Below are 14,621 nucleotides of genomic sequence, written 5' to 3'. Positions count from 1 at the left end.
CTTAGGCCTTTTGCCCACAACTCTCATAAATGGGAGAGAAATGTTCATCTAAAGTATATAATTCCCTAATGTTATCAAATCCTAAAATTTTAGCTCTTAGGGAGCAAAAAAATGTGTGTCTCCTTGAGAGGGCATCAGATACCACATTTGTTTTTCCCTTTTTGTATTTGATAACATATGGAAATTTCTCTAGGTACTCTACTCATTTTGCATGCCTTTTGTTTAACTTGCTTTGCCCTCTAATGTATTTAAGTGATTCATGATCACTATGAATGACAAATTCCTTGGAAACAAGATAATGTTCCCAAGTTTGGAGGGCTCTTATTAAGGCATAAAGTGCTTTATCATAGGTGGGGTAGTTGAGGGTGGCACCATGATTTTTTTCACTAAAATAAGCAATAGGGTGCCCACCTTGCAACAATACAACTCCTACACCCACTCCAGAGGCATCACATTCTATCTCAAAATTTTTAGAAAAGTCAGGAAGAGCTAGAACATGTGCCTTCGTAAGCTTTTCTTTGAGCAAAGCAAAGGCTTGCTCTTGTTTTTCACCCTAGATAAATGCCACATTCTTCTTCACCAGTTCATTGAGAGGTGATGCAATTGTAAAGAAATTAGGAACAAACCTTCTATAGAAGCTTGCTAACCCATGGAAGCTCCCAATATCTCCTACACTTTTTGGGGTGGGCCATTCTTGGATGGCCTTGATTTTCTCAGGGTCCACTTGGACCCCATTTCTACCAACTACAAAACCTAAGAAAACTATATTATCTACACAAAAGGTACACTTCTCTATATTTGCATAGAGGGTGTTTTTCCTAAGGATTGAAAGAACATGCCTGAGATGTCCTAAGTGATCATCTAGGCTCCTACTGTACACTAAAATATCATCAAAATAAACAACTACAAATCTACCTATGAAATCCCTCAAGACATGATGCATAAGCCTCATAAAGGTGCTTGGTGCATTAGTGAGCCCAAAAGGCATCACTAGCCATTCATACAAACCAAACTTGGTCTTGAAAGCAGTTTTCCACTCATCACCCTTTTTCATCCTAATTTGGTGATAATCACTTTTAAGATCAATTTTTGAAAAGATATTGGCACCATGCAACTCATCAAGAAAATCATCAAGTCTAGGAATGAGGTGTCTATACTTTACAGTGATGTTGCTGATGACCCTGCAATCTATACACATTCTCCACGTACCATCCTTTTTAGGCACCAACAACACTGGCATAGTGTTAGTCGGTGAAAACGACTAACTTTTGTGTATAAAACTTGTGTAAATTGTATCAAACTCTTCCAATTTATGGTTATTTTGTAGTGTTATAAGTATTTTCTGTTAAGTATAGGTAATAAATATTTGGTACTTCCATTTTGTGTGTTTAATAATCATTTTCTCTCAATTTCAGGTTAATTAGGCAAGCTTTGAAAAATGTTGTTTTTCATCTTTTTGCTAACCCAATCTGCTGGCTTAGCGAGCGTCCGCTAAGCGCAACACTCATAGGCTAAGCGTGAGGAAGACTCTGGAAGAAGATGAGCTATACAGGTTTGCTAAGCGCACCGCTTCATCTCACTAAGCGCACCACTTTAGTTCATTCGCTAAGCAAGAAAGGCACGTGCTAAGACGAAATTCACTAATGTGCGCTAAGCGGTCCATAAGTGCGCTAAGCGCACGAGCACGTACAAGGCCACCTATTTAAGCCTGAAATCAGATTTTAGAGAGGGAGTTTTGACTAGGATTCAGAGCTTTGCATGTCTAGGGTTTCTAGAGAGAGAAAGGTCCAAGTTCCATAGAGTTTTGAGAGATTTTGTTGTGTGAAGATCTGCAGAGATCAGAGCTTGAAGTAGGAGCCTGTTTGAGAGCTTGAGATGAGTTTGTGAGTGATTGTGAGATCCTAGAGGTGAAGGAGACATCCTCACCACTTGTATTTTTGCAATCCTTCATCTTGTTCTTCTCTTTGTTGTAAAGAAGGCTTCCTAGTATGGAAAGCTAAATCCTCTGTTGGATCTTCCCTGTAGGTACCTGATGTACATATATTTTTATATATTTAATGATGTTTTGTGTGTTCTCTGTGCTATCTTCTTTTCACTCCAGTATGCCTTTACCTTGATCACGTAGATGCATGCTTTGTTAGGGTCATTCAACAGAGGAAATTGGTCTGACTCTAAAGTCCTTGATAGTGCAGGGCTAAGTTATCGTACTATCACGAGGAATCGGGGTGCGATAAGTTAGTTGTGTATGTGTGTCTTAATGCGGTCCTGGTTGAGTTTAGTCTTACAAGAGGAATTTGCGGATGATGCTTGATCAGGATTAGGCTAAACTATCATGAGGAATCAGGGTTTAGTATCTTAGGAGACACCATAAGAACACATGAGCATTGTTAGATAGAGAATATCTTTTCAGCATCAGGCACCTATTAGGAAGACCAACGTGTTTCTACTTGTTTTTACACATCATTTCTCTCGCGTGATTTTCTTTCTTTTTGCACAGATAGTTTATACACCTGTTCATATTCACACTTATCTTTACATACCAGACACTTAATTGCTGAAATAGCTTACCAAATAACACAAGTTCCCCGAGAGTTCGATACTCGGTTCTTACCGTTTTATACTACTTGTGTGATCCGGTGCACTTGCCGGAAGCCGAACACACAACACATGGAATTAGGCTCTCTTGGACCCAGCCCTTCTCCAACAATTCTTTAACTTGAGACTCTATCTCCTTAGTTTCTTGAGGGTTAGTCCTATAGGCTGGCCTATTAGGAAGGCTTGCTCCTGGGACTAAATCTATTTGGTGTTCTATTCCCCTTAAAGGAGGTAGCCCAGGGGGTATCTCTTTGGGAAATATATCACCAAATTCATGTAAGAGTTCTTGGACCTTTGGGGGTAAGGTCTCAAATGTAGGAATTGTGGCAGTGCTAAGGGATGTTTCCCTTGATAGGAGAAGGTAGAAAGATTGTTTAAGAAGGAGTCCTATTTTAATATCACCTTTTGTTGCAAAATGATTTTCCTTCTTAACAATCTTCTTGGAGGAATCCTTTCCCTCTTTTTCCTTCCCCTTGGCCTTTGAAGACAAGGCCTTACTATCTTTCTTTTTCTTTTGTTTTTCTACTTTTTCTTCCTTATCCCTCTTATCTTTCATAGTTAGTTGATCTTTGGCCACCTGTGAAGGTGTTTGAGGATGCAACATAAATTTAGTGCCAAGATGGGTGAGGGTAATCTCATTAGTTAGGCCATTATAAATGATCTTCCTATCAAATTGTCACGGCCTTCCTAAAAGAATATGTCATGCCTCCATGGGAACTATATCACAATTAACTTCATCCTTATATGTCCCAATAGAGAAAGGTACCTTCACTTGTTGGTTAACTATCATTTCCCCTTGCTCATTGAGCCATTGAAGTTTATAAGGTTTTGGGTGGGGAATGATAGTGAGGTTCAACTTGGAAACTAATCTTGTGCTACAACAATTGCAACAAGATCCACTATCCACAATGAGAGAACAAGTTTTATCTAAAATTTTGCATCTTGTATGAAAAATGTTCTCTCTTTGGGATTGAGATAGATCATAAGATTGACCTCCAAGGAGCCTTCTAACCATTAAGAGGTCACCTTCTTCATGGGGGTAGACTTCCTCACTAGACTCTTCACCCCTTACATCATCTTCACTTCCACTAGAGGAAGGGGAAGAAGTAGTCTCCTCTTGACTACTATAAATGTCTTGACCCCTCATAATCATGGTTTTCTTTGTGGGGCATTGAGAGGCAATGTGACCTCTCCCAAGACATTTGAAGCATTTAATGTTGCTAGTCCTTTCTTAGGAACTAGTCTTAGGAGTGGATTTCTCTATGGTCTTACCCTTATCTTCCTTGGGTTTTGAAGGTGCAGGTCCCAAAATTCGTTGGGCTTGGTCTTTCCTTGGATAAGAGTGAAAGCCATAAGATTTTGAAGAAGGCTTTCTTTTAAGTTGTTGCTCCACTCTTGTACAAAGTTGGACTAGCTCATTTAGGTCCCTATATGGAAGGAGTTCAACCTTATCCCTCACTTCCATATTAAGCCCACTAAGGAACCTAGCTCTTCTTGTTCTTTCCTCCTCCCTAAGTCCAGCTCTTAAAAGGAGTAGTTCCATTTGTTGTCTATATTCTTCAACACTCATACTCCCTTGTCTAAGCCTTTAGAGCTTGTCCATAAGCTCCCTTTCATAGTAGGAGCGAATGTGTCTCTTCCTAAGGGCACTCTTAAGATCATTCCAATACTCTATTGGAGGATCCCCATGAATCCTTTGTTCCCTAACAAGGGAAGTCCACCAATAAAGGGCATACCCTTGAAAGCTAAGGGTAGCCAATGGAACTTTTCTCTCTTCGCTAATATGATGGCAAGAGTTGTTCAACCTTCATTTCCCAATCTAAGTAGGCCTCAACATTATCTTTTCCCTGGAAATATGGGAGGCTAATTTTAACCTCTTGAGGCCTTCTATCCTTTTCTTTTCTTTGGGAGTGATGTTTAGTATGTGAACTATGGTGCCCTCTATAATAGTCGCTAAGTTCTTCACTTAAACTCTTGCAAGATTCATGACTACTATAGGAGGCATGTTTTTCTCTTTTCATTTCTTTCATTATTTTTCTTTTTTCTTCCTCTCTTATTTTCTCTCTTTCATCTTGACTTATTTCTTCCACTCTTTTTTTACCTTTTTCTTTTCTCTCTTGTTTTTCTTTCCACAACTTAAGGGATCTCAACTCATCTAATATCTTATACAAGGGGTCCTTCGGAGTAGAACCCTCACCATTAACACTAGATGAAGAATGAAGACTCATGTTGGTTCCTAAGTTATGGTTCTTTCTTGTTGGGGGTTTGAAAAAAAGGTAAAAGAAACTATGGTTGAAACTAGCCAAAATAAACACTAAAAGAGGTGTGAAAGATAAGGTAAAAACTAATTGGTAAAAGGCAAGCTATCTAGGCGGTTTGACAATGGAGGGTGATGTGTCATCAGTTTCTCATATTTCTTAACCCTTTTTGTCACCATTTTAATTACTGATTAGCCTTAATTGTCAATTTAATTATGCAATTTTATCATTTGGGCCTACTGGATTAATTTTGTGTTTTTAATTTAATTTAAAGAGAATTATAAGCAATTGGGCTTGGACTTGAAGAGAGCAAACTATTTTATTCTACCAAATCTTATCTTATCTAGATTTTATCTCATCTAGATATTATTTCATCTAGATTTTATCTTATCATATCTAGATTTTATCTCATCTAGATATTATCTTATCTTATCTTATCTAGATTTTATTTCATCTAGATTTTGTTTTATCTTATCTTATTTAGATTTTATTTTATTTATGGGCTTGGACTTAAAACAGATTTGTAAGCTTTAGGGCTGAGAACTATATAAGAGCACCAAGGTTCTAGTTTTAGGCTCTCTCTCTTTTTCGTTTTCCTCTCTCTCTCTTTCATTTTAGGGACAAAGAATAATTTTAGGTTTTGCAATTCCAATTTTTACTATTCACGTAGCAATAAAATTTCATTTTTTGCTTCAATCTACAATTTCGTTTCTACTTATTGATGGAAGGCTAAGTCTCTAGCGTTGTTTTCTCTTGAGGATCAAGCACAACTCTCTTTGAGGTTTTATTATTTCTATTGAATTCTGATCAGTTTTTCCTCTTCATTAATTACTCTATATTTGTTGCTATTAATCCATGCATGCTTAGTGCTTGATTAATTGTCTCTACGCTTAATTTATGTTCATGCTTAATGATCAGTTTCGTTCATGATTAATTGGTGTATGTGTTGCTTAATCACATAATGAATGCCTTATGTTAAATTTTGCTTAGTAATTTAATTTAGGGTTGGATTAAGTGGTTGAACTGATAAAGGATAAGTTCTCATAACCTAGGATAAGAGACTTGCTTGTGAATCAAGGGGAAACAACGTGTTTTAATTCTGATATTTTCTAATTCAAATTTACTTGTTTAATTTACAAAAACAATTAACCCCCCCCCCCCAATTCGTTAGTGTTTTATTACTATCTGCTATGAACGTTTGGTTGACCATTGCTCGTTGGGAGACGACCTAGGATCACTTCCTAGATACTGCATTTTTTTAAATGTTTATTTGATTCGGGTACGGCCTCGATCAGAGGGTAAAGGAAATAAGCTATGAAAGTAAGTAAGAAATTAAAGTGCAAGAAATGCAAACTAGGCGGATCCTAAGAGTGTTTGGATGACCTCATTTAAGGTTTCCAACAAAACACTCACTATCCTAAGGGAAAATTGACTAAAATTATTACATACAAATAGAAGTAGGGTGACCTATTGGAGGCTCCCAACTTACTTCCAATGAAAGGCCTTTTTGTTACAAAGTTTGAAAGCAAAGAAAATTGCCAATTAGAAATTAAAAAAAAAAGTCCTCAATTGTGGTGGCTATTCTCTCTTTTTTGTTTCACTCAATTTGGAGTGCTTCTTATTCCAACAACTCTTAAGGTGGTTGGCCCCTTACTTCTTGACTCAAATTCTTCAAGGGATGACACCAATCCTCCTTTCCAATTCCCTATATGGCAACTCACAAACAAGGAAACAAAGAGACAAGCAATAACAAAAGACCAAAAAATGAGATGAAAGCTAAACCAAAAGATTTTTGAGAAGACAAATTTTCAAGGATGATTCAACAATTAAAGCAATGAAAAGCACATAAAAGCAAGCTAGGACTCAAAGAGAAACTTAGAATGACTCTAGAGTAGAGTAAAAAAGACTCAAGAAACCTTTAGTTTTGGCACTTGTTTTCACAATAATTTTCAATTGAAATTTTAGAACTAGGATTGGTATAAAATAGACACTAATTATAGAACAAATTTTGAGCCAAAACAACAAGCACACTTCCCTTTCACTTTTTTTTCCTGTACACTGATTTTTCTGTCAACTTGTGTGATTTTTATTATTTTTTCCTTTAATCCAAATCGCTTGGTTCTTTTTTTTTATAATTTTGGTCCAGATGTCTAGAAAATTAAGTAAAAATTTCAGCTCAAAAAACATAGTGAACAATTCCCAGTAATTTATACAAGTTCGTATGTTCAAGCTTCCACCACCAGCAATTTCAACCTAGAAATCAAGAGTAGTGTTTATGTTGCTTAAGGCTTAGATAGTTACAATTTGTGTTTGATTATGCTAAATTATCTTGAATAACACAATTCAAGAGAGCTTAAGACTTATTTTATTCACAAATCTAGCCACAACTCAGCACCACAACTCAACTTCATCATAGGCATTATGTAGGAAACTTAGAAAACAAAAAAGAGTTCAACAACAAGACTACTTCTAGGAATTGATTTAGAACATGTTATGAACTAAATAACATGCATGAATTAGACTCAAAATTAAAAAGATAGGCTAAGAATGAAAAGAATACATGAACAAATGTATCTAGAATTCAATAAACAAAATAAAAATTCAACACAAACTTAGAGCATAATGTGACAATTATTATGACTAAACATGACTCTAAGACAACATGGATGAAGTGATTTACACTTAGATTTTTGTGTTTTTTTTTCTAATCAATATTTTGGAAGAAAATTTAGATCTAAAGGTTCAGCACAAGAATATTATGAATGAAAATTGATAGAACCTAAAATCAACACAAAAACAAGATTCAAGAGTAGATCTACAAAATTTGAACCATAGAAATGCAAGAACAAGTGTAGATCTAAGATTTAATCGGTTTATTTTTTTGAATCGACACTAAACAGCACCAAAACACAAGACAATGGAGGATATACATGGAGAATAAGATAAAGAACAAGGAATTAAAGAGAATTCACCGAGCAAAAAGATAGAGGAAGAAAAAGAATATCACCTAGATGAAGATGCTCTTGATACCACATGATGTAAGCTCCATTGGAGCTTGTAGGCCTAGGATCTTCTTCATCAATGGATTCCTTTGCTTCTTGGAAGATGAATGGCAGCGGAATCCAGAAGGAAGAGAGAGAGGAGACGCCACTTCAAGGAGATGAGTCTAGAAGAAGCTCACCACCATAGGAGGCCATGAATAAGAGCTTGGAGGAAGAAGGAGATGAATGGAGGGAGAGGAAGAGAAGAGCACAAAATTTTATACTCTAAAAGAGCTCTAAAATCTGAAGTTTAATTTTCAAATGATCAAAGTTCCAAAAAATGCACACACATGACCTCTATTTATAGCCTAAGTGTCACAAAATTTGAGGGAAATTTGAATTTCAATTCAAATTTCACTTGAATTTGTGGAGCCAAAATTTGGAGCTAAAATTTCACTAATTATGATTAGTGAATTTTAGTTATGGTTCAGCCCATTAATTCAAGATCAATTCCAAGATTCTCCACTAAGTGTGCTTAGGTGTCATGAGGCATGTAAAGCATGAAGGACATGCACAAAGTGTAACTATATGATGTGGCAATGGGTGTAGTAAGCAAATGCTCACCTCCCCCTCTAAAATTTAATTGGATTTGGCTTCTACCAATTCAATTAAATTTATTTCCAACCACACACATCAAATATTCACTTAGTGCATGTGAAATTACAAAACTACGCCTAATATAAAAACTAGTCTAGGTGCCCTAAAATACAAGGGCTGAAAAATCCTATATTTCTAGGGTACCCTACCTACATTATGGAGCCCTAAATACAAGGACCAAATATAATGACATCCTAGTCTAATATGTACAAAGATAATTGGACCCAACCTTGGCCCATGGGCTCAGAAATCTACCCTGAGGTTCATGAGAACCCTAGGGTCTTCTTCAGCAGCTCTAGCCCAATCCTCTTGGAGCCTCTTGCTCATGGCTCTAGTGAGTGGTCCCTTCCTAGGGAGGATTGCATCACCCAACTCCAAAAGATGAAATTCCAGAGAAGTTTTTGGGCTTAGTGCACAAAGCTTGCTCAGCGAGGCCCTTTCAGCCAATGAGTAGGGGTTGATGCACTTATTACGAGAAGTAACTCGCTCAATGCGTGAACAAAGATTCACTTAACGCATAGGGCATGCTGAGCGAGTGGATGGCTAAAAAAATTTCTAATTTATTTTTCCATCCACAACTTCAGAGAAGCTTAATGAACCTCATATCCAAATGCAAAACATGCTGATGATTCATTCAAGCAATCACAAACAAGTAATCCTAACTATATGCAGTGATGAATAAAATTAAAAAGGGTTGGGTTGCCTCCCAGTAAGCGCTCGTTTAACGTCATTAGCTTGACGCATCTTACTTCATATGTCTTGAAAATACATGAGAGTGGTCATCCTCTTAATATTCCCTCCACGATACTGCTTTAATCTCTAACCATTTACTACCCATGGTCTGTCTAGATTTTCTAATTGAGGATCAAATAATTCCACAGCCCCGTAGGGCTTGACATCTTTGATGATGAAAGGTCCAGACCATTTGGATTTCATCTTGCCTGTAAATAATTTCAATCTTGAATTGAACAACAACACTTGCTGTCCTAGCTTGAACTCCTTTTTAAGCAGCTTTTTATCATGATAGGCCTTCACTTTTTCATTGTACAATCTTGAAGACTCTTAGGCATTCATCCTCATTTCTTCTAGCTCTAAGAGTTGCAACTTCCTCTTTTCTCCTGCTAAGGACTCATCAAAATTAAGGAATTTCAGAGCCCAGTATGCTTTATGTTCCAATTCCACAGGTAAGTGGCAAGATTTGCCATAAAACATTTAGAATGGTGATAAGCCTATGGGTGTTTTGAATGCGGTTTTGTAAGCCCATAATGCATCATCCAACTTACTTGACCAATCTTTTCTTGAGGAAGCTACAGTTTTCTCCAAGATTTTCTTCATTTCTCTATTGAAGACTTCAGCTTGGCCATTTGTTTGTGGGTGATAAGGTGAGGCTACTTTGTGTGTGACATGATATTGGCCTAACACCTTCTGCAGTTGGTTGTTACAAAAATGAGAACCCCCATCACTTATTAGGACTCTAGGCACTCCAAAGCGAGCAAAAATATTCTTCTTCAGAAACTTCAGCACAGTCTTAGCATCATTCTTTGGAGCAGCCACTGCTTCAACCCACTTGGAGACGTAATCTACCGCTACAAGAATGTATTCATTTCCAAAAGATGTAGGAAGAGGACTTATGAAATGAATTCCCCAGCAATCAAAGATTTCCACTTCCACGATGTTCTACAAGGGCATTTCATTTCTCCTAGAAATTCCTCCCATCCTTTGACATTGATCATAATGACTAGCATGTTCATGAGCATCTTTGAAAAGTGTTGGCCAAAAGAATCCTGATTGTAGAAATTTAGCTGTTGTCTTGTCTCCACTATAATGCCCTCCACATGGTGAGTTATGACAATGCCACAGTATGTTCTTGGCTTCTTCTCATGTTACATATCTTCTCAAAAGGTTGTCAGCTCTAATCTTAAACAAATGTGGATCATCCCAGATATAGAAGCGAGCATCATGTAGGAATTTCTTCCTCTGTCGCCAAGTCAAATCCTTGGGAATGATTCCAGCTGCCTTGAAGTTAGCCAAATCTGCGAACCATGGTCTCTCATTCACCATAACCAGTGATTCATCAGGGAATTCATCCCTTATTTCTAGCTCCTTCAGAGTTACTTCTTCATTGACTAGTCTTGACAAGTGGTCAGTTACCAAATTTTCGGATCCTTTCTTTCTTTGATAACTAGATCAAATTCTTGGAGTAACAAAATCCATCTGATCAACCGAGGCTTGGAATCAGCTTTATTCAGCAAATACTTGAAGGCTGCATGATCAGTGTAAATTATTACTTTTGACCCCACCAAGTATGACCTGAATTTCTTCAATGTATAGACAATTGCTAGCATTTCCCTCTTTGTGGTAGCATAATTAATCTGAGCATCATTCAAGACCTTGCTAGCATAGTAAATTGCATGGAATACTCTGCCTTTTCTCTGGCCTAAGACAGCGCCTACAGCATAATCACTTGCATCACACATTAGTTCAAACTCTTGACCCCAATTTGGTGTTGTAATCACAGGAGCAGACACTAGGCTGGTCTTTAGGATATTGAATGCTTTCAAACAGTCTTCATCAAATAAAAACAATGCATCCTTGTTAAGCAAATTGCTGAGTGGCTTGGCAATCTTTGAAAAGTCCTTTATAAACCACCTATTAAACCTAGCATGCCCTAAAAAGCTTCTGACTCCTTTGACATTAACAAGAGGGGGTAACTTCTCAATCACATCAATCTTAGCTTTATCAACTTCAATCCCCCTCTCAAAGATCTTGTGGCCCAAGACAATACCTTCTTGCACCATGAAATGGCATTTTTCCTAGTTAAGCACCAAATTTGTCTCTTCGCATCGTTGCAACACTCTCTCTAAATTTGATAGACAATAATCAAAGGATGAACCAAAGACGGAGAAGTCATCCATGAACACCTCAATACATTTATCCACCATATCAACAAAAGTTGTCATCATACATCTTTGGAAAGTTGCATGTGCATTGCAAAGACCGAATGACATTCGCCTATAAGCAAACACACCAAAGGGACAAGTAAATGTTGTCTTTTCTTGGTCATTTGGATCTACAACAATTTGATTGTAGCCAGAATATCCATCTAAAAAGCAATAGAATGATTGTCCAGCTAGTCTTTTAAGCATCTAATCCATAAAGGGAAGTGGATAATGATCTTTTCTAGTGGCTTCATTCAGCTTTCTATAATCAATACACATTCTCCAGCCAGTGACGGTTCTTGTGGGAATTAAATCATTCTTCTCATTCCTTATCACTGTCATGCTTCATTTCTTGGGAACCAATTGTACAGGGCTAACCCAAGCACTTTTCGAGATTGGATAGATGAGGCCTGCCTCCAATAGTTTAAGCACCTCCTTTCGCACTTCCTCTTTCATAACTGGATTCAATCTTCTTTGTGGCTATCTCACAGGCTTATAGTCAGCTTCCATATTGATCTTATGCATACAATAAGAAAGGTTGATTCCTTTCAAATCAGAAATGTGCCATCCAATGGCTACCTTATGTTTCTTTAATACCTTCACTAGTTGATCCTCCTCTTCCATCCTCAAAGAACTATTGATGATCACTGGATTGGCTTCATTCTCCCCCAAAAATACATACTTTAGATGTTCAGGAAGGGTCTTCAACTCTACTTTAGCTTTTTCTGTTGGCCAATTGTTTTTCAATTCTTCAAATACCACATGTCCAACAGATTTTTCCTTTACACCATCTAATTCTTCAAGACAAGTCTGCACTTCTTTTTCTTCTTCCATGGTCAGACATTCTACAGTGTTGTTTAGTGCTTTTTCAAGTGGAGACTGCAATACCATGGCTCTAGCTACCATATCTATCTCATCTTCCACTTTTTCTACTTTAAAATAGGCCTTATTATCATTTGGGTGCTTCATCGCCTCAAATAAGTCAAATGTAACATTCTGGTCATCCACACTCAATTCCAATTTACCTTTCCCCGTGTGATGTAAGCTCCATTGGAGCTTGTAGGCCTAGGATCTTCTTCATCAATGGATTCCTTTGCTTCTTGGAAGATGAATGGCAGCGGAATGGAGAAGGAAGAGAGAGAGGAGACGCCACTTCAAGGAGATGAGTCTAGAAGAAGCTCACCACCATAGGAGGCCATGGAGAAGAGCTTGGAGGAAGAAGGAGATGAATGGAGGGAGAGGAAGAGAAGAGCACGAAATTTTATGATCTGAAAGAGCTCTAAAATCTGAAGTTTAATTTTCAAATGATCAAAGTTCCAAAAAATGCACACACATGACCTCTATTTATAGCCTAAGTGTCACACAAAATTGGAGGGAAATTTGAATTTCAATTCAAATTCACTTGAATTTGTGGAGCCAAACTTTGGAGCCAAAATTTCACTGATTATGATTAGTGAATTTTAGTTATGGTTCAGCCCACTAAACCAAGATCAATTCCAGGATTCTCCACTAAGTGTGCTTAGGTGTCATGAGGCATGTAAAGCATGAAGGACATGCACAAAGTGTGACTATATGATGTGGCAATAGGGTGTAGTAAGCAAATGCTCACCTCCCTCTCTAAAATTTAATTGGATTGGGCTTATACCTATTCAATTAAATTTATTTCCAACCACACACATCAAATATTCACTTAGTGCATGTGAAATTACAAAACTACCCCTAATATAAAAATTAGTCTAGGTGCCCTAAAATACAAGGGCTGAAAAATCTTATATTTATAGGGTACCCTACCTACATTATGGAGCCCTAAATACAAGGCACAAAAATAATGAAATCTTAATCTAATATGTACATAAATAAGTGGGCTCATACTTAGCCCATGGGCTCAAAATCTACCCTAAGGCTCATGAGAACCTTAGGGCCTTCTCTTGCATCTCTGGCCCAATCTTCTTGGAGTCTTCTATCCAATGCCCTTGCAGGGTAAGATTGCATCACCATGTCTACCACACAACTGGCTGTTGACAAGAAGGGACAGCCCAAAATCAAGGGAATTTCAGCTTCCTCTTCAAGATCCATTACAACAAAATCTGCGGGGAAGGTAATCTGCTTCACCTTAACTAGAACATCTTCAATCACCCCATATGGCCTTACTATAGAACGATTTGCAAGCTGTAGTGTCATTCCCGTTGGCATAATTTCCAACTCTCCTAGCCTCCTACACATGGGGAGTGGCATCAAGTTAATGCTGGCTCCCAAATCAATGAGAGCCTTTCCAACAGACACAGAACCAATAGAGCATGGAATTGTGACACTTCCAGGATCTTTGTGCTTAGGTGGAAGGATTCTTTGGATCACTGTGCTGCAATTTCCTTCCACAACTATATTGTCACTGTGAATGTACTTGCTCTTCTTAGTTAACAGATCTTTCAAGAATTTTGAATATAGTGGCATCTGCTGCAGAGTTCTCCAAAGGGAATTGTTATCTCTAATTTCTTGAAGATATCAAGGAATCAAGCTAAGTGTCGCTCCTTGTCTTTCTTTGACGGTACCAAAGGATATGGCACCTCTTTCCCTGTACATGGAATAGCTTCATTCTTCTTCTCATGTGCAAGCTCACTCTTAGTCCTCTTGACTCTATCTTTTTCACTATTTTTCTCATTTTTTTCTTTTTCTTTTTCTTCCTTCTCTTTTACATTTATTTCTTTCTCGCTATTATTTTTCTGCTCTCCTTCTTTTTCTTTCTCATTCTCATTTATTTTTTCCTCCCTCAACTGTTCCTCTTCATCTTTTTCTTCTCCTTCAATAATCACTAGTTCTTGGTCATCAACTGCTCTTCCCTCATTCTCAACCATGGTTGCCATTCTGCCTTTGGTCATAACAGCCTTACATTCTTCTTTTGGATTCTGCTCAGTGTTCGCACCAAAAGTGCTAGAAGATTTTTCTGCAATCTATTTGGCCAGCTGCCCCACTTGGATTCCAAGGTTTTTGATGGCAGACTCCGTGTTCTTGTGGTTGGACATTGTGACCTACATAAACTGAGCAAGGGTCTCCTCCAGCTTAGTGGTTCTATTATATAGGCTAGGCCCTTTTTGCTGAGGCCTATTAGATGGTCCACCCTGGTCCTTGTTGAACTAATTGCCCGGATGGGACCTCCATTGCCCTTGTTGCTGATTATAATTTGAACCATGCTG

The 14,621-nt window shown here is 37.7% G+C and overlaps 2 protein-coding genes across 2 annotated transcripts; both read right to left on the bottom strand.

Moving 5' to 3' along the window:
• Positions 1-9,703: 9,703 nt before the first annotated feature.
• On the bottom strand, positions 9,704-11,289 carry LOC106798784 (uncharacterized). The gene is made up of 3 exons (XM_014775960.1): positions 10,802-11,289; positions 10,379-10,673; positions 9,704-10,168 (listed from the first exon to the last, which is right to left on the bottom strand). The coding sequence occupies exons 1-3, from the start codon at positions 11,287-11,289 to the stop codon at positions 9,704-9,706; spliced, it is 1,248 nt and encodes a 415-aa protein (XP_014631446.1).
• A 621-nt stretch (positions 11,290-11,910) lies between these two features.
• Positions 11,911-14,291, bottom strand: LOC100807926 (uncharacterized). Its single transcript, XM_006580664.1, has 3 exons — positions 14,124-14,291; positions 13,426-13,884; positions 11,911-12,426 (listed from the first exon to the last, which is right to left on the bottom strand). The coding sequence occupies exons 1-3, from the start codon at positions 14,289-14,291 to the stop codon at positions 11,911-11,913; spliced, it is 1,143 nt and encodes a 380-aa protein (XP_006580727.1).
• Positions 14,292-14,621: the final 330 nt, after the last annotated feature.

Source organism: Glycine max, chromosome 5 (genome assembly GCF_000004515.6).
Source record: "Glycine max cultivar Williams 82 chromosome 5, Glycine_max_v4.0, whole genome shotgun sequence".
NCBI classification, from domain to species: Eukaryota; Viridiplantae; Streptophyta; class Magnoliopsida; order Fabales; family Fabaceae; genus Glycine; species Glycine max.
This window is presented reverse-complemented; position numbering and strand designations above follow the sequence as displayed.

Coding starts and splice junctions, on each gene's coding strand:
- LOC106798784 (XM_014775960.1), bottom strand. CDS start 11,289: ATGGTGCAAGAAGGTATTGTCTTGGGCCACAAGATCTTTGAGAGGGGG. Junction 10,674..10,801: donor TATACATTGAAGAAATTCAG/GTCATACTTGGT, acceptor AATTTGATCTAG/TTATCAAAGAAAGAAAGGAT. Junction 10,169..10,378: donor ACAACCTTTTGAGAAGATAT/GTAACATGAGAA, acceptor ATGCCCTTGTAG/AACATCGTGGAAGTGGAAAT.
- LOC100807926 (XM_006580664.1), bottom strand. CDS start 14,291: ATGGCAACCATGGTTGAGAATGAGGGAAGAGCAGTTGATGACCAAGAA. Junction 13,885..14,123: donor ATAGCGAGAAAGAAATAAAT/GTAAAAGAGAAG, acceptor AGAACTCTGCAG/CAGATGCCACTATATTCAAA. Junction 12,427..13,425: donor CCAGTTGTGTGGTAGACATG/GTGATGCAATCT, acceptor GTGGATGACCAG/AATGTTACATTTGACTTATT.